At 33.1% G+C, this 24,848-nt stretch overlaps 1 protein-coding gene across 1 annotated transcript; it reads right to left on the reverse strand.

Annotated features, from left to right (window-relative positions):
- Nucleotides 1-101: 101 nt before the first annotated feature.
- LOC125057302 (nose resistant to fluoxetine protein 6-like) lies at nucleotides 102-23,463 on the reverse strand. The gene is made up of 14 exons (XM_047660916.1): nucleotides 23,319-23,463; nucleotides 15,154-15,293; nucleotides 14,245-14,569; nucleotides 14,039-14,147; nucleotides 13,613-13,697; nucleotides 12,831-12,997; nucleotides 9,715-9,793; nucleotides 8,493-8,596; nucleotides 7,714-7,887; nucleotides 6,727-6,880; nucleotides 4,681-4,870; nucleotides 3,192-3,260; nucleotides 2,447-2,589; nucleotides 102-2,173 (listed from the first exon to the last, which is right to left on the reverse strand). The coding sequence occupies exons 1-14, from the start codon at nucleotides 23,383-23,385 to the stop codon at nucleotides 2,027-2,029; spliced, it is 1,953 nt and encodes a 650-aa protein (XP_047516872.1). The 5' UTR covers nucleotides 23,386-23,463; the 3' UTR covers nucleotides 102-2,026.
- Between the last annotated feature and the right edge of the window lie 1,385 nt (nucleotides 23,464-24,848).

The following is a 24,848-nucleotide window of genomic DNA, read 5'->3' on the forward strand; positions in this document are numbered from 1 at the left end:
CATAAATCTGAGGCCCAGAACTAAAAAGATTGTAGCGCCACTGATTTATTTATTTTTATTTTGCAGGAATGGGTTGGGATCATAAGTAAAAATACTTTAAATTGATAATCAATTTGTTTATGTTAATATTCTAAACACACAGGATACATCGCATTAAAACATGCTTTATCATAAAAATTACCATAACTAGCAAATTAATATAAATGATGTAAGCATACAAAATATCGACTAGCTTTATATTTCAAATTGTGATATGTTATTATGATAATTGAAACATAATATATAAACTAGAAATAATAAATAAAATACATTTTAATCAAAATCCATTCCGATCCATCATTTAACGTTCTTAAAAGCGGGCACTAACCCAAATCACTCATCGTAGATTTGATTTTTTCTAATTATATGATGCTTGAAATAAAAACAATAAATATGTAGTGATCCTACAATTTCAATGGTTGACTTTAATTAAAATCACAATACAATATAAATTACTCGATACTAAAATAAACATAAAATCACCTCTAACTTTTGTCGAATTTTGTTCAATCATGGCGAGTATTAGGAAGCCAAAATTAACTGAATTAGATTTAGTTAGTAGCACATTAGATTGGCCGTGAGCTCTCACAAGCGATTTTATTAAATATTGTATATTTTACGAGTTATTTAAACATTTGGCGTTTACTTCATTTTTGTTCTTCGAAACACTTTATCGTCTGTCTCATCTCGCGCAAACTTCAGGTATTTGTTTGTTTTGCTAGGCTAATGTGGGTTCTAAACTGTAGTTTTGATTGTATGTTACTCGTAGTAAACAATGCCTATATCTATACATACATAGTTTTTAAATTAGGTGTTTATAGTGTGGTGGAAATACAAACGATACACCAGGCGTCCAGCATGACGACAAACGATCTTACAACTAATGACAATATCTAGTTCGCGCATCAAAAAAATTGTGGTACTACGAACATTAATCAAACCATTGAGAAAACATTTGGAGCATATTCGTAAAAATAAATACATTTGGCAGCACTTAAAACTCGTTGATAAACGTTACTGAACAATGATTACTAAGTACAATTTTAACGCAATTTGTACATATCAATTAATATTTGTCTCATAATTTAATTGTAATTTCATCTTCCGCAACGTTTTGTTAAAAGAGTTAAAAAAAATCTTGTCGTTGCTATGTCTTGGCAATCTAGACTTCATTGAATACAGCACCGCTACACCAATGTTTGCAATTTCGATATATCTTGCGATCTCGGGGTAACTTAACATTATGTCAGGAGTACAGATAATATATCTAATAAATTACCTAAACAAAATGCATAGAATCACTGTAGGTTTTCATTTATCTAATAACTTATAATACTGTCTTATTATTAAAGAATATATTAGACACGTTTAGCGTATTACTCGTTAATAACAGTATTTTCTAACCTTAAAGTTTCTTTTTCTGGTACTCGAATGCGCCTTGAATCCAAAGCTAGATTATTTGGGGCCAGAGTTAAAATGGATACGAGTACATGTCAAATGTATCAAGACAAAATCTAATACAGTGCCACATACTTTTCTTATGTATGGATATATGGCGAAATTCATGCTAATTCTAGACTTTGACTCATACTCTTACACTATATAGGCACTTGCCTTGTGATTCTCCACTTAAACCAAAATCTTAATAAAATCATTGACGGTACATTAAGGATGTCATTTTGAAGAGACAAACAATACACCATATATAGTTTTTACAAACACACTTTTAGCATCTTATATATTGACGCAACCACTGATTATAAATAAATATTACTAACTAAATCATCAAAACCATACTGTCTCCTTAATTTTACGCTCGCGGTGGTGGTTGTGTCTGCTGGAAACAATTCGGTTTACGAACACTAACCCACTTGCCTTAAAAATATTCATGAAAGTGACATGAAACAAAGTCACTTTTAAACCGTCTTCCATATTTAGTGAATAGAGACTCCGCAAATATTCTGAAACATTATCAACTTCCTTTCTTTCAAAGTCGTGTGGTTATTCCGTCTCCACTCTTTGGCGTATTTCTAGAGAATTCCTTGATGAGACGTATAAATGGAATCTCCACCATTAAGGATATAGGAACTGCTAAGATGAAGGACACCACAGTGAGAACAATCAACGCTGCTATCTGAAAGAAAAATGTTTTACATGATAAATAAAATTAAAATAAATCAGTGGCGCTAAAACCTTTTTAGTTCTGGGCCTCAGATGTTTCATGATCATTTGTTAATCTAATAGGCAAGTTGGTGATCAGCCTCTCGTGCCTGACGCACGCCGTTGACGCATTACATCTTAGTGGCAGCTCTTGAGATTAAATAATTAGTAAAACTACCATTCGATATTTATTGACCGACTAGTACGACTTTAACAATCTTATAAGATAATTGTTAATACTACTCACAATATAAAGCGGCGATGAAGGAATTAGTGTAGTGATCACCGCCGTGGTAATCCTGATGATAGGGAAGTGTATTAAGTATACGCAATAGGACAATTTCCCAGGTATCATCCAGCCATCCCAATTCATAATCACGCGGAGTAATTCTGGAAATCAGAGGATTTATGAACAAACACCATATGATATACCTTTGCTTTTGCATTCCGTGCGTATACAAAACAATTATTATTTAACATAGTCATATGATAACATAAGTCATATGATATTAATAAAAATATAGATAGTGAAAGAATTAGAGTATAATAAATGCCGTCCAAATGAGAGCGTTAGGAAGTGAGTGAGTGAGTGTGTGTGAGAGAGAGAGTGTGTGTGGGATGGTGGGTGCGAGAGTGTGTGTGTGGGTTAGTGTTTCTGTGTGAGTGTGTAAATAATAGTGAGACACGTGAGCAGTGTGGGTTAAAGAGGACGTAATGATAAGGATGCGAAAGGGAATGCTTAGGTTGCAGTTAACAAGCAGGTTACAGAAGACAACCCTGGCTGATGGAGTCGAGTTGGGTAGGCCTTATCGTACATACCAAATCCAGGAGGTACTAGAGAAGGGGGAAGTTCAATGAAAAGTAGATGAAGCGAGAAATGTATGTTAGGAGTTAGGACCGTAGCAAGTAACGAACCTTTGTGTCTGCCTACCCCTTCGTGAAAAAGGCGTGATAATATAAATTAATAAAAATAATTTTGTTATCAAATATACCTTTCACTCGATGCCGCCAAGTATGTATGATACTGCGATCCTTTAATATATCCTCATTTATTTTCAGACCTAAAACCAATAAAATATTAAAATTCCCACCTAAAATAAGTATCAATTTAATTAAATCTCAAGCACCTAACACATATGTTCAATATTTTTTATAAAATAAGAGGCAAAAAATCAAATTCAAAGGTCGTTAAGGTGATGAGGTAAACTATAAACAGATATTTTACGCCAAGGTTATCTTTAGTCAAATGTTATCAAATTCCAATAAGCCTAATAGTCGAGAACTTCCTCGTGCGTTCAACTCCGGTTTTCGACCAATTTTTGGATCTTAGTTATTTGAATTACAATTTTATTTTCATGAGAACTTAAAGATATGTTTATTATGGAATATAAGAGTGTGTTAAAAGCAGTGTTGGCCTAGTGGCTTCAGTGTGCGACTCTCATCCTTGAGGTCGTAGGTTCGATCCCCGGCTGTGCACCAATAGACTTTCTTTCTATGTGCGCATTTAACATTCGCTCGAACGGTGAAGAAAACATCGTGAGGAAACCGGATTGCTATAGACCCAAAAAGTCAACGGCGTGCATCAGGCACAGAAGGCTGATCACCTACTTGTCTATTAGATTACCAAATGATCATGAAACAGATATAAATCTGAGGCCCAGACCTAAAAAGGTTGTAGCGCCATTGATTCATTTTTATAACATACAGGTATCAGTTATTCCACGTCATTAAATTTGTTTCGGTAGACATCCCTTCTTATCGGCAAAGAAGACAGGGTGTAGGCGGAGAGAAAAAGCCGGCGTAATAAACTCGGTCTTTTATGCACGTCGCCATCGGACACATTTTAATTTTGTAATTTATTTTTCTGGCCTTATAAAGTGTAGTTTGTTTTAAAGCCCTTTTAATTTTATTAAATAAAGTAATGTTTTAGATAGTAATTATTAGTATGAAATAGTTGCACGTCCTTACAGTTAACAGATTACTTTAGATAATGTTTGTTTTGATTCTTGTGCGCAGATAGGGAAACTCGTTCAACCAGTTGTGCGTGTATGTTGGATTTGTTTAAATATGGAAAATAAACTAGTTTAAACTAGTTGTCAAATATAACGAATCTAACCAAAAACACCTATTGCTTACAAGACATTAGCAAATGCTAATGTTGCTGCACTTATATTCCTAAAAACAGTAATTACATTTATGTACATTACCTTTTCGTCTCTTTCCGTCAAATTGTGTTTACGCTTTGTTGAAAAGAGACAAATGAGGTCTTTACGGTGCATATACACTAATCTATAGTTAATGACTTGATTATTCTATGCGCAACATGGCTCATACCAAAAAGTTGACTACGTACGTATCTACTTTTCTATACAATAAAATTAACAAAAAAAAATACATTCAATATGGGGCTAAGATCTATAGAGTGTAACCCTAAATGTAGTATTTATAAATATGTTTACATTAAAACTAAATACTACTTACTTTCAATTTTCAAAATCATTCCTAACATGAAGAAGGCTGCCAAAAATCCCATAAAAGGTCTTGAAATCATCGCAAATATTGTTCGTACATAAATCGAGTCCCGGGGAGCGTCCCTGTAGAACACCGAACCTCCAATATACATGAAGACTGCTCCGATGGGAATAATAAACCATAGTAGGAAGAAATATTTCTAAAAATAAAAGGATTCGTCAATATACCAGTATTTATATTGCTAATTAGGTACATACACACAAAGTTCAAATAATAGAGAAAAGGTACCCTATTATTTTTATTTTATTTTCTTGAGGCTTTAAAGCTTACAGAGTATAAAGTATACAGAGCATAGACTAAAGATTTTAAAAATGCCCGCGAAAACATCATATGACGTCAATTTACTGTGCTGTGTAGTGGTCAATTTGCAAAAAACCCGCGTAAGTAAATCCTAATAAAAACGCATAATATGTAGCTAAGCGCAAAACGCGCAGACGGCTAGACCAAATCTATTTGATTAATTCAATCAGCATCAGCATAGCACTCTCACTAGGAAAGGGAGTGACTGATAGCACTGGTGAAATAACCTCTGTCTCATGTTCTTTCACCAGTGGGTGAATCAGTAGCGATCAATAGGATTTGATGTTATATATTGTGTATTTTGAAGTTATTCTTCTTTTGGCGCGTTAGGGAAAAATGTTGAGAGTAAATTTTTACGATGCGCGCGCACACCGTCACAAAAAACCCTTAAGTTAGCATAGTCAACATTTTAAAATAAAAAATGTCCATTTCTTTAATTATGTAGAGTATTTTTTTTGTGATATTTAAATAAACATCATATAACTAGATAGTTCGTTATAATAAAACTTTCAATGTATTAAATACCTTTTTTCTATTGTTAGTGTCGTTTTTTCTACAAACGTTAAATAAGGCGAAAGATAAAAAATTTAAAAAGATTATTATCTTGTACGCCAAAGAACAAGAACTTTAAAAAGACTGAAAGTAACTCCTAGATTGAATTTTAATCTACGCAAACTTGTAAAAGCACCACCAGTAGTACCACATTATACAATATATTGTAACTAGTTTGTATAAAGTAGTACTACCACTTACCACTTTATACTGTCTACAAAATTTCAGGAAAATCGGGCTTGATGATTCTTAATACGCAATAAAAAATACGTTTCCGATGCGAAATTCCGGAACATTTTCGTAATCTACAATTCAATAACGATTAACACGCGTAATATATACCAGTTTTATTTAAATAATGAAATTCCGCATTGACCTAAGCAAATTATTAAATGGCAAATAAGTTTTGTTTGCCATTATATAATAAAACGTGACTAAAATGAACATTAATTTGGTCGAGGCTATATAGGCTCTTTTAATTCCTCGAAAATATAACCGACTGAATAAACTTAAAAGTAATTATTGCTTTGAATGAGCCGAGCTTTAAGACAGTAAAGAATAATGTCGAATTAGACTCCTTCGGATTGTTAGTCTAAAATAATTATTATCGATAAAAATCAATAGCAAAATGTGTTGCTAAGAAATCGAAGATGGCTGGATAATTCGAGTAATTTTTATTTATTCATTCCTATAACTCTGACAAAATATTAATAAGGCGAAAGGACGTTCGCGGGGACAGCTAGTTGGAAATATCAATGAAATTCAATAATGATTTGTTCTTTTTATATTTCAATTTCATAATATTGTATTGTAGTATATTTTATGTAAACAAGTGCTCTAACAGGTTTAGTAATTTTTGCGTAACCTGCGTGACTTTAAACCATAATTTTTCCGAAATGAATTAAACGTTAATACAAGATAGATAATTAAGATTCTCTTTAAGTCCATTAAATTCTCTCACAAAAACGATTTGCTTCAAAATTCAGATCACGAACGTATGCGCAAAAAAACATTACCATATATTTAAAAAAATGCGTCCAATTGTAAACCGAGGAGGTTTACAATTCTAGAGTCTCTTTAGAAGTCTAAATGACCACAGTTGATATAAAGGTACGTTTATGATTAAAGCTGATTGTGACCTACCTTATATCTTTTGATAGATTCAACTTTTGTCTTCCAAATATTCATAAGCATGTATCCCGTGCTTAATCCGATTATAAAACTGACCATATTCGTGTGGCCTCTTTTGTACACCTCGTTGTATGTTTTATCACTATCGAAGAAGGTAGCGCATCCTCTGTAAAGATAAATTAATTTTTTTTTCTATTAATAGTACTCCCAGGGACTTTTTCAATTTCTCAAAATTTTCAAAAAAAAAGATACAATATATTAATTACAATAAACTAGTTCACGAATGGTGTGTTACGCGTCTCGCGAGATACATCAGTCATATTATTATTTACAATATTCATGGGCGAGCCCCGTTCTTTCAGTTTTGTTTGCCGCCTTAATGTATTTAACAATTTTGTCGCAGAACCGTTCTAGGCACGGTCTGTGGTTTATTACCATGTCCTGTAGGCCGTTACGGTCTACAGTCACCTGTATTTGTTGCTCCAACCTCCAGGTCGTGCCTTGACGGTGCGATTATAGGGCAATAATAAAAATGGTTTAACTAAAACTATTCAGTATTAGATAAACCATTTTTATTATTGCCCTTGCTGTTTTGCAGTCTATTAAGAAAGGAATCAGTAATATTGAATGAGAAAAACAAAAAAAGATTTGTCTTCTAATAATATTTTATGGTCTCCCAAATCGATAACTTGTTTGTCATAAGCAATCATATTGTTGACATTCCTACTATTGTAGAGGTCAGAGATACTTTAGGGACTGACAGAAATATTATTTATTAAACTAGTTTTTTACAAGGTAAATATCTAGAATTTACTAAATCACATCAAATCAACTCCAATTTACTTATATATACAATGTGACTTTTGGATTACAGAGTTTTGGAGTTCTCTAAGTCAAATCCCAGTAGAGAAATTTAAAATAGACCATTGCATCGTCATCACTGTCTCAACAAGCCGCGATAACCTGAAGAACCTTATGTATTATCCAAACAATACTTACGTCGGTTTTAATAGAAGCATTGGGTCTAAATCCTGCAGATAAGTGTGGACTGCTGGCACCAAAAGACCGACAAGAAACAGCGGCAGTAAAATCCGTGTTGGTCTCTTGATATATCTAAGTATAAGACACAGTACTGCACCTAGGACGTACAGCTGCATGTCAGCTGCTATATACCTGAAAGATAACGTTGGATTATTTCTAAATCTGTAGCTTGATACGGGTTTTCGGGTATTTAGTATCCTACGGCTTTAAGGAAAACATTGGGTGGAAATCGGCAGTTAAAAACAAAAATCAACGGTGCGTTAAGGATACAAAAATGATCGTTTTCCTTTTTTTGAATGGAATCTCGGTGTTAACCTGACTGACATTGAGACGTAAGCGAGCTGCTTTGGCCAGAGTAGCTCTTGCTAACTAGGAAAAGATGATCTTCAACTAATAGACGTAATATATTTGTTTCTATTGCAAATTGCAAACGAAGATACGTGTTCTGCGAATCCGTTATGTCTTCAATTTCAATTAATTGTGTTTTCAATGATTTTATTTGTGTGGTCAATTATAAGTAAGCTGCAAGTTTAATGCGAACAAAATGTTCCTTCTCTCCGCTTGGTGAGACACAAGGTTTTTTTTTGAATATTGCATTAATTATTACCAGACATGTTAAATACTAATATTAAAGTTGCATTAATTTATAGACTCTTTCATCTCATTCTGTCAAATTGTAATTAGACTAATAGTTTTATGAAACTGTTTTTTTTATTAATTACTTTGACTAATCTTACCAGCTGTGCGGCATGCACTGTGAGTGATATATATAGTTGTTAATGTAAAGTAAATTAAACCACCATCGATTCCTACAATCAGCTACCTCCACGCCAGCCGAGATCTGAAGAATTTAAAAGAAAGGTTAACGCACTTCAACACGATCGTGGGTTTTCCCTTAGAAATGTAAGCTTTTTCCTCATCGGATTTGAATGTTTGACTTTCCTTTAAGAATTCAATCGAGCCGCGTGACGGCCATACATTTAGTTATTTCGATATTTGCTCATTGCCAAATATTAGTAAATAAAGATATGTTTGATAAGGTTAGAAAATAGTAGTGCCGCGAGCGCGTACAAATTTACTTAGGGAAGCATAGCACCCTGAATACTATTATAGTACATATATATGTCGCAGCCAACTAGATTAAATAGCCGTTCAATCAACATCCTAGCCTCTTAACTAAACAGCGACGTTTAACTATCGGCCTGAAAGATGTTCATCCAGTTGATCAAACAGCTAGTTACTTGGATCGATGACGTTTCATTACTTGTCTTGCTTGTTGACTGTTAATTTTGATTTAGTTCATTTAGTTAATTTAATAGAAAAAAAACAAGTACAGTGGAAGAGTGTAGTGACAATAATAATGTGAATTTAGCTGTGATTGACTGAATCAATTTAATTTTTAAATATATATATTTGATTACAGATATTTCATCTCTTTTATTTCTGCCACATCGTACGATTGCCCTTAGCATTACCCAGCCAGTTTATTAAATATTGTTACAAACGCTACGGCTGAATACCTTTCAAGCCTCTAGTTAAACGGCGCTGCTTAGTAAAAAGGCTAGGCTGCTAATTGAACGGCTTATTAAGCTAGTTGGCTGCGACATATACCTACAATCTACATATAAATATTTTTTTAGAAATTAAAGTTTAAATACTAAATATTAAAAAACTATTAACATTCTTTACCTAGGTGCATGCTCTGCAAAGCGTATGTTATTATACATGTGTGGATATCCATCTCGAAAACACCTGAATCGAATTTTTATGAAGCTACTGCAGTTCCATAAAATGTTATCGGATTTAATTTGATATGGATTTTAGTCGGCGAGAAATTAATAAATAAATTAATACACATAATAAGCTAAAACAGATCACCATACTGCAATCATGTCCAATTCCAACAATATCGCATACATACACCTTCTTTGTTTAACCGTTCGCAAGCTTTGTACTAACCTCCCAAAATGGGCCCGTTTTGAAAAATCTCAACCATGTGGCCATAAAAGCTAGCAGTACTGCATATGGAGGCGTTAATCTGAAATAATAAACTTATTCAATTATTTTTATAAATGGTGGGGCTGGCAGCATGCGCTAATGGCCTAGAAGCTACCGAGTGACTTCCCTTTTCCACATCGGAAGAGTTCTTATTTGGATGATTTTCATTAGGAAACTTACCTAACTTATCCTAACTTATTAGTTGTTAAAAATAATAGTCTTAATTTTACCGTATGGCCATTTTAACAATGAGGAAAAAGTACAATATAAGTCCTGTGACCAACTAAAACTAACTACGGAAAGATAGATAAAATTCTTAACTTATTAGTTGTTAAAAATAATAGACTTAATTTTACCGTATGGCCATTTTCACAATGAGGAAAAAGTACAATATAAGTCCTGTGACCAACTAAAACTAACTACGGAAAGATAGATAAAATTCTTAACTTATTAGTTGTTAAAAATAATAGACTTAATTTTACCGCATGGCCATTTTAACTATGAGGAAAAAGTACAGTATAAGTCCTGTGACCAACTAAAACTAACTACAGAAAGATAGATTAAATTTAAGATTAAGGTTCTGACGATACATATGAGAGTGGAAAAAATAATCATAACAATGGGCGGAATCCCACGTTTATTTTATCACTCGTTTAGTATTTAATTAATTATGAATTACTAACGTAATTGCAATCAGAAGTTTTGATAATTAATTAATAATAATACACAAACAAGGTTCCATAACTATGTTAGTAATTACAACTTAATAACTTAAATCTAAATCTTTTTTAATTAACGGATTCTTTTTTATAGAATAGGGGGGCAAAAGACCCTACGGGATGCCCAAAAAGGGCAGTCATGGCAGCAGGACACACATTTTTAGTGAGTGCGCTGCCGGCCTTTGAGGGAGGAGTAAACTCTTACTATGAACAATTGGAGGTCGTATCTCTCAGAGAACCCCCACCGGGATTCGATTCCACAGTTCACTAGTTGACTATGAATGAGGCTGAGAAATTTAGCGTTTGTATTTTCCTTTTAGAAGTCAGGAATTGAACCCATCATCTGTTGTTCTGTTCATCACATGCGTTTCTAACTAAACAACTAAAGTATATAATTTATTTGCCTAATTGCCTGACTATTTTGTCGTTGATGTTATTAAAAGCGATTATTGCGAGCCTTCTGTGTATATGGGCCGGCGGTTTCACAAAATTCAGATGATCCTCCTGACACTTTCGTCCCCATTTTATTAAAAAAAATATCGTAATAATGTATAGTACAAAGAATACAACCTGTTTATTTTGCGCATATTCAATTTATCGAGGAAGGTTATATAAAATCTCACAACTTCCAACAAAAAATGTACAGAAAATTCATTGAATATGAATGTAAACGCTCACTGCCCTTCGTAATGTATTCATTTACAATTAATTTTTGTAATGGTAGGGGAGCCCAAGAGGGGATTTCGGGATTTACTCAAGCGCGGCAGATTAATATATAGGGGGATACCTTGTACCCGGTTAAGTACCTCCACAAAATATGAGGCCCATATATAAAGCCGCACGTGAAGGAGACAGAATCAGTTTAGTAAAAAAAAATTGACCATCAGAAATTCCCGAGCGCGTCAGATTAAGGTAGGGTGAGTTAATTACATCCTAAAAAGTGTATATTCCACTAATCTGACAATTTGAGAGTGACGGAAAAAAAGGGGAGGGCAACAAAGTTGTAAAAAAAAAACGTCATCTCGACATTCTCGAGCGTAGCTAATTTTTTTTTTATTTTGTAGGAAATAATTCAAGAATAATGAAAAATATATAATCTGACGATTTCCGCAAGCCGAAATAACAAAAATTCGTCGATAAAGTTAAATGCGTGCAGCTGCGTGATGCCTACATTTCCTTAAACCGATCGGAATCTACTAAACGGCGTTCTAAACATTTCCCTCAAAACTACATTTCCTGTGAATTTGAACCGATTCGGACCGATAGATTTTGAGAAATTTTGAAAAATCTTAAAAAAATAAGAAATATTTTTTTTTAAAGTGGTTTCTTTATCGATCAACTTCAAAAACTAATCCGCCTTTGAGCTTGAAAAACCACGTCGATCGCCACCAAGCTGGTCAAAAGCGGTTGATTCGTTCGAGAGATATCGTACACGAAAGAAACCCGAAAAAGTGTTTTTTCGGGATTACTCCGTAATTTGTGGTTCGATCAATTAAAATTGCAAAATTATTTATGAGGATGATAAAACTGCGTCGAATGCCGCCAACCGCGTAAAAATTGCTTGATCCATTCAAAAGTTATTGCGGTTTGAAAATTCCAAAAATAGTGTTCTATGAAACTTCTATCAGACTTTCGAGCTGGGAGAGCTCAAATGCATAGAAATGTTATTTCTTTGAACTCAGCGAGCTCAAAATATCAATTTTAAGCGCCCAGGAATGGAATTAGCGGGAAGTTGCAGGGATGGCCCTGTAGGTGAACCGTTTTTCTATTTTTTTTTTGTCAGATCAGGCGAATCCCTCTAGATAATCGTCAGATTATGAGACAGTACGTTTAGAACATAAAGATGAACCACATATATCTTAATCTGACGCGCTTGAGTATTTCAAAATTGCGATTTTTTTTTGCAAATTAAGAAAATGGCTGTGGGTTTGCGTCCCATCGAAATCGTCAGATTAGTGAATGAGAGCTTTTTTTTGGTGCACTTAACACTCCCTTAGAAAATCTGACGCGCTCGATAATTTTTTTTTTTTTTTAATTTTCAACCCTTAAATACAACCACCCGCATCATGCAAACGATCAGATTAACATACGTAAATTATTAAAAATACGTAGGGCATAGATGCTATCAATATCTGACGCGCTCGAGGATGTCCATGCAACAGTTTTTTTTTACATATTTAACAATCTATAGCCGCTTCCCCCACCGATGAAAAGGAATTTATCATATAACATTTTTTTCTTCTTTTTATCTAAGCTTTGCATCCCAATAGGTCTCTACGACGCTCGAGTAAATCCCCATTTAGCATCGTGGGCTCCCCTACCATAAGGACTTCTTAACATATTTACGCAGTTACGCACCTCAACCAACGGAAGAATATCAGGCGTGGTAAAAAGAATAAGTTCACATTGTTCCTTTTGAAATGTATTTGCATTTTGTAGGCTAACAGAAAGCCTGACATCACAAAGTATGTTTGTATCAGTAATGGCCCACTTAGAAACATCGCTTGAATTGGATTCAGGTAGGCCTGAAAACAATAGAAAGTTATAGTATTGTCTTTGATTAACATAACTCATTTAAATAAAACACTGTTTTGACCGGATTGAAGTTATGTATTATTATAAATTTACAACTATTTAACATAATTTTAAATTTATCCGACGTTTCCGATCGACGTCACCGTGACCACGCACGCTGTAAAGCACGCGAAACGTCGGATAAATTTAAAATTATGTTAAATAGTTGTAAATTTATAATAATACATAACTTCAATCCGGTCAAAACAGTGTTTTATTTAATAGAAAGTTATCTCTCCATACAATGATGTTAACGATATTGAGGAAGAAACAAAGTTAATAAATAACAAAACAAAAAATTAAAAATTGAATCAAAACTTTGGACCTTGTGACAGATTACCCTTAATGCGTATATTACCTCGCTGTATTGCCTTAACGCTGTGGCAGAAAAGCACCAGCTGTAGTGGTACTGTCTACAAGACGCCAACTTAAATCTGGTAAGCTAATTACAAAGTTATAATAATATTGTAAGTCTAGTAAAACAATAAATAAATTAAAATAAAGAGATCAGAATATGACAGCTAACGAACAGACATATAGTTTAAAAACAAACTAATAAAACTTACGTCTTCCATCCCTTTCGTTTCCTTTCCTATGAGAAGAAAGGGTACTAAAATATGTGACGATATCACTCCTATAATAATTAATGATCTGAAATGAAAAATATCGTAAAATAAAGCAAATAGTTTTGGGATATGTTTGATTTCCACCGATAGTCCACAAAACGGAAAGCTTTGTATGAATTACAATTTAGCCTATGCAACAATCATGGCTAATAGTTTATATTATGCTGAGTTAATTTTCTACAATACTAGTACGTAGTCTAATACTAGTATGTTTTGGCACTATGATTGTGTGTCCGAGATACGGCACAGAAACTTCGATAACTCAAGAGCTTTAGTCGTCTTAATCACGTCGTATCAAGAAAGTGGATAGCCTGTATTCACGTGATACAATTGATTTCGTTATACTGAAGTATTATAGTAACCAACCTTATGCTATACAAAATCTGAAACCGGCTCATTTCATCGCCAACGTCTGTACATGAAGTTAGCCTCTTCCAGTTGTGGCGTATTGAGAAACACAAAAGGAACTTTTGATCTGAAATACATATTTAATTTAAATTATTTAATATAAAAAAAAATTTAAAGGATTGTTTAGTGTTCATGAATTGTCAAAACATTTTGTTCTAACTTACCTTGATGCTTTTCATTTATAGTAAAAGCGTCATATATACTTCCAATAATATTTAACGCTAATAATAAAAATACTGCCATTGCAACACCCACATCTCCCATATCGAAGTTCATTAACCTCTCATGTTGAATTGCATTGCAAGAAACGTCTGTGATCACTGTTTTTAATCCGTAGTTTTTCGAAAACGTATCGTTTAGACATGTCCCCAGGTGATCTCTTGAAGTGATACTTTTATCCCCTTTATAATTATCACACTTATGTTTGAGGCACATCCCATATCTCAGATAGGTATAGTTTAAATGTGTAGTTACTTTCATTGAGTATTCCTGAAAATAAAAACAAGATGCGGTAATGTCTATTACTGGGTTTATGTTACGACCATGCAAGTAAAGTAAGATTCACCAAATAGTATATGGTATATGTAGTATATAAAGAGTCTTTATTTCTGTTACAACTTAAAAAACATAAGAGTTTAGACAGAAACTTTTATAAACCTATAATTAATCTCTTTGCACCGTCTATTAACAGTTACGACACAAAAAAGGAAAATAAATTAAAATAAATAACACACAAATCTATAATTTATTGTCAGTGATAAAGCGCGCCAAACGTATCTGAAAGGCGCTAACTGTTTTGGCACCAGTAATCGACGCAGGCGGGAATTTTTATAGTTGCGCTCGCTCAAACGGTATATTATTATGACCGTATACTAATTAATTCTAGGATAAGTATTTGAAGTAAAAACAAATGTATTTACAATATTGGACTTTCAAGTACTAAAGCGGAATCTTCAATAATTTGTGCGTTCTAAAGGAATGCGAATAGTAGATAAGTTACAGAAAAATACTGGATAATCGAAGCGATAATTTCCTTGTTTTTAGCCCATTAATAAAAGATTTGATGTAGGTACCTGGATCATATACAAAAGGTCATTTGGTTCCTCTGACACTAGCGTGAAGTGTACAAGGCAGTACCGGTTTGTGCTATTTTCCAAGCACCCTTCATAGTTGTCCATCTTGTGGAGTGGAGGCATTCGGTCGTACATTGAATCTAAAACATTCCAGTTTCTTTAAACATTTATTGTATTATTTGTCTTTCAGCTATTTGGTGTAGAGGAAAAGATTGTCTAAAAATTCTAATTCAAATAAAATTCATCAAACTTCGTATAGGCGGCAATAAATATAAAAAACTTCCTCTTCTTCAAAATCAACGAATTGAGGAAAACCATGTTATAGTTATTGGTTCATGTGGGCTTTAATTTGGTGTAATTAAAGTTTTTTCGACCATGACGAAATCAAATTGCCCTTTAGGAATTTTTTTTCTTTTAAAGAGCAAAACAATTTTCGGCTATACCGGAACTCGTGCCACAGATAAAATCAAGGCTCTTTTAGTGTCCGTTACATTGGAGTAATAGAAACATGCAAATACTCCCGGTTCTAGGATTTGAGTTCGTTCACCTCTTAAAGTTCATGAACATTTGTGTAGGTCTACTGTTCAACTGCGATTTAATTTAGTTTACTTTCTGGTAAGGATATATTTGTTAATGGAAATTATACATTACGATTTATGTTTAAAAAAAATGCTATGTGAATCACCTACGACCAATAGAGCATACGACTGATACATTTCTTTATACATACATATATGATTTCTGTCTTAAAAACGCTTCACTTCCTTCACGTCTGACAAATGATGTTATGCGTTAACTCTCTTTCACTCTACCTTAAATATGTATCATCTTTAACAGCAGGTAACCCTTATTTGCGGCCAGATTAAACTAGGCACCCATATACGATAATTAATAGAAAAAAATTAGCTTCAAATTGATATATAATTAATAAATGTACGTTATGAACGTATAAATGTATCGTAATCCCCTGTTTTCAACTGGCTACGAAGAAGTGCGGCCAGAGGGGCAACGGCACGCGTGTTTTTTTAAAATCTACATAAAGATTTTAATTGCCGTGATTTAGACGATATTTTATTTAACAAGTGAACGAAATGTTTTCCCAAAAATCAATTCAAAATAATTTCATTAATAATACTAGCGGCCAAATTTTGATAGGCACCTTAGTATATATATATATAATATAGGCAAATAACTGATGAGCGCACTAATCCTGTAGCCGGATCTTAGACCAAACATCAGAGTATGCGTAATATACCAACTAAATGACAAGTTTTATTTTTTGTCACCATAGATGAAGACACACTTGACTAGTCAAATTACATGCTATGTAAGGACTTGCTTTTTGTTTTGTGTTTCATTACTGGTTTGTGTTTTCAAGTGTCCTATTTTTTAAGTGAAACGCATGAGGGTAAAAATTTTACGGAACGTCACGGAGATGTGCAGCGTTTTTGTCGTGAATTACCATAAAGAAATTCTATTTTTAAAATAAAATTTTCGTAAAGAGAATTTATGAAATACAGTCAAACCTGGATAAGCGAGATTTCAAGGGACCACAATCTCATTCTCGCTTATAGAGGTTTCTCACTAACCCGAGTTTCTCGCTAATACAGGTACATGGGTAGCGTTTCTCTCTTATACCTAGAGGTACACAGCAATAACAAGTCACAGCAAGTACGAATGTAGTAAATATGTAATATGATAAAATTATGTGCACAATTTGCGCAACATATTATGTACCTACATATATATTTTTAATAGTGTGTAATGTGTATACTTATTTACACTTATAAAAATCCGTCAAGTTCGTTTGGGTTTCTGTTTTTGTATTTTTTATGTGTTTCTCTAACTCATAAATTTTGTCGAATATTGCTTGATCAACAACCGCCGTGTATTCAAAGTACTGATGGACTGTCTCCAACGCATTTAAAGCTAGCTTCGTTGGAATGATCTTTTTTTCTGTTTCCGGAATCTGTGCCTCGACTTCACTGTCATTTCCAGCAATACAGGTGTTCACACAATTCTTAACGATATCGTCGTCGGTTTGTTCTCCAGCGGTAGTTACGTCGTCGTCAATTTGAACGAAATCTTCGAAGCTCGGCGTTAACATATTGGATTCGTGAGACACAAGCTTAGTCCATTCCTCGTTGCTAGGTCCAACTTCAACATCATTTTCCTCTGGCAGGTCTTGCTCATCTGTACTTTTCCAAAACCCAGCTTTCTTGAAGCAGTTTTTGACAGTAACGTCACTGACTAAGTACCATGCTTTTCTAGCAAATTTCATGACAAACAGGACGGTACACAGGCACACGTGTCCATTCGAAAAGAATGAGATAAAATAACAACGTTATTTTGTTCCACGAAATGGAATAGGTAGGTAATATTGACGAGAAAACACTACAAAAACAATGGTAGGAAGTTCCACGAAAGTTAAGAATGAGTCATATAATAGCACATGTTAAATTTGTAATTTGTTTTGTCATTAATTGTTGTGTACAATATTACAGGTTTCTGTTTATATATGCTAATAGAGGTTTTGGGAGCTTAAAATGACGGGTCCTGGCTATTACACTCACTTATAGAGTTTTATCACTTATCCAGTTCTCACTTACCCAGGTTTGACTGTATTAGTATTTTATGCAAAATAATTTATTGAAATCTCAAATAACGAATTGTAAATTAAAATGTTCCGTGTCTTTATTATCGAGGAAATAAATTTAAAAAATTTATTATTTGTATTAATTTTCGATTTTAATGACATTTAAATTCATAACATATCTTCCTTTTTCCCTCCCTCTAAGTCTCGGAAATCTAGTTTTAGATTTGTATAAATATGAACAAGAGTTAAAACTCCCAATGAAGTTTCACTTCTGACACATTATGTACTTTGTACGCATGCGCTTTTTTGTGTGTTTTATATGTATAAAAAGTACGGTTAGTAAGTTAAACACAGCTCGTACGCACTTACAATTAGGTAGAAGTAGTAGTAATATATACTCACTTATGCATACACGCTTTGCACCTTGAAAGCGAGTACACGAAACATTAAGTTCTTGGCGCTATAAATATAAGAAGTTTGGAGGTTTTATATGGTTTCATAATTATTGATTAATGGGTCTCTGACATAATTTATTTATATTTAATTAGACTGCTGTATATTTGTAGCAAAAATATTGCAATGAAATATACTTTTTTGAACTAAACCTTTTCAATTTTGGCGGCATCATAATTTTTATTTTATTTTTAAAACCCACAGGTATATAACGTTTTGGTGTTTTTAATTGTAATATATTTATGTACAGCCTAATGCTGTTCTATATTATTACTAGTGGACCCCACAGACGTTGTCCTGCGTGATATTTCAAGCGATTAGGATATTAAACAAAGTATGAAAGTACCGACTGCAGCGCCATCTGCCGGGCTGATTTGTGAATCTAAACCATTCCCAGATCCCCTTGAACACACACAAAAAATTTCATCAAAATCGGTCCAGTCGTTTGAGAGAAGTTCAGACATACACACTCACAGAAGAATTATATATATAAAGATTATTATTTGTTTAAAATTAGCTTAAGTTTATAAAATAGCAAACCGATTTCTTCTTGACCACATTCTTTATTTATAACATAGATTCCAATGAAATTGAATTAGTTTTGAAGGTCTTTTGTAAGTCGCTGGCTCCGGCTGGATCAGTTAGATTTAGTTATTTCTCTAGGAAAGGCAAGACAAACCTCATAAAAACTAAACCTAATTGCACTGTTTTAACTAAAGTACTGTTTCATCTCTTTCTGTCAAATCAAGTTTACGCTGTGAGTAAAAGACAGATGAGAACTATATATGTGAAAGTAGGGCAATTAAACTAAGTTTTTATAAATGATGTGATTGATCCAGCCAGTGATTTTAAATACTTAATATATCCTTCCATTAATTTACTACTACTCTCTATAATCTACCGTTTATTTTTAGATTGTGTATTTGGAAATAATGATAATTCATTATTTTCTAATGAAAATAATAGACATCTTTGACCAATTTTATTCTCCCAATTATTGTGAGGTCAGCAGGCATATATGATTCATCAAAATGTTTCTAATTAAATCAAGTCTAATAACAATTAAACGCCTTATTAAGCACAAAACAATTTATCTCGTAATAAACAAAACAATTAGAATTAATTTATAAAAATATTCCATTAAAAAGTGTAATATTTTTATATTATTTATTATGAGTCTAGGAGTGTGACTAAACCCTGTGCTGAGCTTTACTAACACACCATACTAATAGAATTTTATCTTGTGTTCAAACTACCAGTTCTACCAGTTCGTATGTCAAGGGCGTAGAGCGGAAAGAAGAACTGAAAATTAACTCGCCGCCACTCTTTTTAATCGCCAAGTTTTGAGTCATACAAATTGTTTGAACTGAAACAAATCAATCCCAAGGATTAGGATCATTTAAATAATCGTCAAATTTAAAAAAGCTTTAATGATTTATTTACGTTTACGATTTTAAATTAAAGGGCATACCCTCCTAGAAAAAATATTATCTTGCGATTCTGTAACTCACTTTTCGAACTCTCACAGCGGCGGTCGCGCTTTGGCATTCTGATAAACAATAAACTACAAGCTCCCTCCTTATCAGTATGCCAAATCGTAAAATATCTGCTTTACGACTGATTTGAGCGCGACCGCCGCTGCGAAAACCGCTGTGAGAGTTCGAAAAGTAAGTTACAGAATCGCAAGGCTGTAGTGACTTGACTATCTCATACTCTCAGTGAGGGACGTGTAAAGCCAGTTTTACCTATATTTGATATATATATAATGTTCACATTCACATAGATACAGAAAGCCATAAAATAAAGATAAATATTTAAATAAATTACTTCTTAACATAAAATTAAAAAAACTGATATTTTAATTTAAATGAGGTACTCTGAATAAATTATTGTTTAGTTATGGAATTAAGTATCTGCACGATATCCAATAGAATTTACATATTTGATGTCCAGTAGTACAAGGAACTAAGGACATTTTAACTTGGGGAAAAAACGCCTAAAATCCGCGGTGTAAAATATCTAATAGGTATAGATATTTTCCGGCACTGAGTCAGCAATACAACACATGAGTTTCTTTTAACATAGGTGGTTAGCGACTTAACCCGAATCAATTTTACATCAAATCCAGAACCGATCCGTGTATTACGCACGTATTTTTCATAGGGCTTGTGTTTTTTGGTACAGTTCTATAGTTTGACGACCCATTGGTCTAGTCGTTAGTACCCCTGACTGCGAATCCATGGGTTCGATCCCCCGCTGAGTCAAATATCGATGTGATGAACATTTGGTGTTGTGCTTAGGTGTTTAAATATGTATTTATATGTCTATCTATCTATAATATGTATGTCCGTTGCCTAGTACCCATAACACAAGCTTAACCAGCTCAGCAAAAAGACTAGGTCAATTGGTGTGAATTGTCTTTAAAAAAAAGGACTTTTAATTTAATTAATTTGAAATGTAAAAGTTTTTTTGAACTTATTATTATTATACATTAATATGTAAAGGTACTATGTCAAAAAAATTGGGATGCAAAAACAAAATACTATCCTATGATCTTAACATTAAGATACATGTGAAGCGCAAACCAAATGTTAGCAATCATCGCACACTTGAAGCCAAAATGAGCCCTTTAGTTTTTCCCACTCTCATAAATTATAATATAACATTCTCGTTTCCGATAATGTCCAATAGGTCGACTACACTTATATTCTTTATATGTAACAAAAGTGTCACTTACAATTTAAGATCCCTTAATGAGTCAAGGTTAGTTTTTTGTTAATCCACACGTCGCACTACTCCTAATTTTTATACTAGTTTATTTGACTAATTCTTACTACTATTATTATATTTGTAATAATTCTAATACTATTATTATATTTGTAATAATTCTAATACTATTATTATATTTGTAATTATTATATTCCTAAGTTGTGTGTTAATTAATTTCTGTTTGTTTTATTAGTTCATAAGTTTTATAACCTATGCATAAGTTGTCACTATCATAAAATGTTTAATAATAAGTTATGTTAATGGTAAAAAAATCGTGGTAAATTTATCGAATCACGGCTCCACCTTAAAATAGCTGCAAATTGTTTTTTATCGTTATTTACGACTTGTATGTAATATTAAGGGGGCGCATGGCTATGGACCCCTTAAAAAATAAATAAATAAATCAGTGGCGCTACAAGTTCTTTAGGGCTCCGATTTCTGAATCTGTTTCATGATCATTTTTTTCTAATCTAATAGGCATTAGGTGATCAGCCTCCAGTGCCTGACACACGCCGTCAACTTTTTAGGTCTAAGACATGTCGATTTCCTCACGATGTTTTCCTTCACATAGCAAGAAGTCCATTTGGTGCACAGCCGGGGATGGAACCTAGGACATCAGGTATGATAGTCGCACACTGAAGCCACTAGACCAACACTGCTCCACTAAAAAAAAAACTGATAATATTACATGCATGATGTAAATGATATTGCCTCAGTTCCCAGTGAATTACATTAGGTTAGGTTTTTTTTATTCTAAGTGGCGTTTGTGATCGAGTTAGGTAAGGCTAAGTTAAGGGCCAAAAATTTGTACCTTCTTTCATTTTTTTCACAAATCTTGATGTTTTAATTAATTTCTATATGGTTAAAAGGCATGCGCCACCACATTATTGCGTGGTACAACATTGTCAAGTGATGAAAATATGTAGAAAAAAATTTGAGCAATTTAAATTATCAAATATCACAGTTCTCTACTGAATGTATTAAATTATCGATACACAATTCGTCACAAAGTTATTAAAAATCAAAGCTTTATCAAAGTCCAGCGCCATCTATGCATACATATCAGAACTATATTTCACCTCAATAATGAATTATTTGCTTAATGGTGGCTAGCACTGAATTTTCCTTAGATGTGTATTTTCAAAAACGTATTGGATAATAGAGTATGAAAGTCTTAGCGCATATCTCGTCCTGAATGTTAACCATTGACCGCGAGTCAGGTAGGCTGGGCTGACCTTGCCTGTAAATGATCAATTAAACAACGGGAGAAATGTGCTACAGATAAGTTTTAACAACCAGCTTTAGTGACTTGATCGAGACTAACATTAGTCTACTAGTCACTTAAGACTTAATTCATAAAATATGTTAACAATTTATTAAAAACCTGTTATTAAAGAAAATACTAGAACATATTCTTACGAGATAGTGCTAGAATTAAAAAAGAAATATCACAGAGAATATGCCGCTTTAATTACGATGTATTAAGTAAAAAATCTGAATAAAAAAATACTAAAGACATGCAAAAGATAACAGAAGTTTCGATGTTATATTATAATACTTACAAATTAGAATTGTTTATTATTATTTAATAGGTTTTGTGTCTTGATTGGTTACTACACACATACAGAATAAAAAAATACTCAATAATACACAATTAATTTATAAACTGAAGGTATTATGTAAGTGAATGTTGTAATGTTTTCAATGAGAAACAAATATCTTACCCTATATGGTACAAATTATTCATTAATATTAAGGCTATTGCTTCTTAAATATATTGAAAAACGTATTATGAGTACTACTCTATACTAAGTAATTTACAGAAAATAACGGTCTTTTTCCAATTTAATGTTTCAAAATAATATTTAAAAATAAATAAATATTTAAGTATTAATATAATTAAAGTATTGTATATTCATGAGCAGTGTTGGCCTAGTGGCTTCAGCTTGCGACTTTCATACCTGAGGTCGTAGGTTCGATCCCCGGCTGTGCACCAATGGACTTTCTTTCTATGTGCGCATTTAACATTTGCTCGAACGGTGAAGGAAAACATCGTGAGGAAACCGACATGTCTTAGACCCAAGAGTCGACGGCGTGTGTCAGGCACTGGAGGCTAATCACCTACTTGCCTATTAGATTTAAAAATGATCATGAAACAGATTCAGAAATCTGAGGTCAAGACCTAAAGAGGTTGTAGCGCCGCTGATTTATTTATTTATTTTATATTCATGATTTTGTATTTCTTGCTAATAATTACAGCGTTCGTAGGAACGTACTGCGTAGAAGAAATAATTAAATGCGTATATCAAAAAATTAATTAATGAAAATTGAACTTAAATCTCCTTACCATTGAGTCTAAAAATAACACCATAACTTCCATGCACAAATATTATTAAAAACAACACGATTTTCATTTTCACCGTTCGACTCGCGATACACACGCACTACTGTCGGGCGAAGGAGGTAAAAATTCACAGCGAACTGAGATGTGTGGATTTTATATTACATTTTTTTCACCTTTATGAAAAGGCTAAGATGTCCTTGTATTGCGTGCACTGTGCGTACGGTTTTTGAACCCGACATACAACAGTGTATAAAAATGGATGTTACAGTTGGAGTAAGAAGGATTTATGTTTACAAAAATCGCGATTGTCATTACATAACATCGTAAATGTGAGTGCATAAATACAATTGTGACTTCATAACAAAATTAGGGTAATTTTCATATATATAAATATAGATGAAAAAAACGACAAAGACAGTAGTGTGTTCCAATTATTTACAACAAAATAATCCTCCCTCAAAGGCCGGCAACGCACCCGCATCACGCATATGGGTGTCCAGTAGGCGCGTTTAATAAAAAATACTTAAACTAATCTAAGTTTAACAACATATTTAATATTGAAATTGTTTAACTTGAGAATAGCTTAGGTTGTTACTTAAATTGTATGTATATTAATATGATAATGTAAGGAAATGTATATATATATTAAATATATGTCGAAGCAGTAACGCCAAAGATATATCTAATTTATAAAATTCTCGTGTCACAGTTTTCGTTGCCATACTCCTCCGAAACCGCTTGACCGATTTTGATGAAATTTTTTGTGCATATTCAGTAAGTCTGAGAATCGGCTACTATCTATCTTTCAAACCTCTAAATGCTAAGGGTGGGTCCACCCCAAACTTTTTATTTTTTAGATAAAAATTTTTTGTTCTTATTTTTTTATGATACAGCATACAAAAATACATGCAACCCTTTTTACCCCTCTACGATCAACCCCTATTTTTATTTTTATATTAAAATCTTATAACTTGAAGTTTGAGGTTTATATAGAGAAAAATTCACAGAAAAACCTAAAAAGTTTTCATTCCAGATAACCGAACAGTCTCTGGGGTAGCATATAAAAATATTCCATGTTGGTATGTACTAAAAAGGTAGACTAAGTAAAATCACATTAAGGAGAAACGAAGTTCGCGGGGGCAGCTAGTAATATATACATTCAAAATCTAAACGCTGTGGAGGTATACTTGTTGCATGATTGTAATTCATAAATCGCATTATATTATTAAACTTACCTTTCGTTAGAAGATTCATAATGTTCCGAGGATAAGAAGTAATCACTTCAAAAAAATTACTTCATACAAACTAAAACCAAAAAATTACGTATGCATTTTACGATCTTTAGCTACTACTATGCTTTTAACCAGAAGGTAAGTCTGACTTTTACGTCAAAAATTTATTAGATTTCGACATACAAAATTCACTAAACGTCGAATATTGATCGTCGACCAGTTAGCCATAGACTTGCTATTAATATTGTCTATAAATAAATTAGCATTATCGCCGACGTTTAGAGTCTTAAAGAACCGGATT

This window comes from Pieris napi, chromosome 16 (genome assembly GCF_905475465.1).
Source record: "Pieris napi chromosome 16, ilPieNapi1.2, whole genome shotgun sequence".
In the NCBI taxonomy this organism is placed as follows: domain Eukaryota; kingdom Metazoa; phylum Arthropoda; class Insecta; order Lepidoptera; family Pieridae; genus Pieris; species Pieris napi.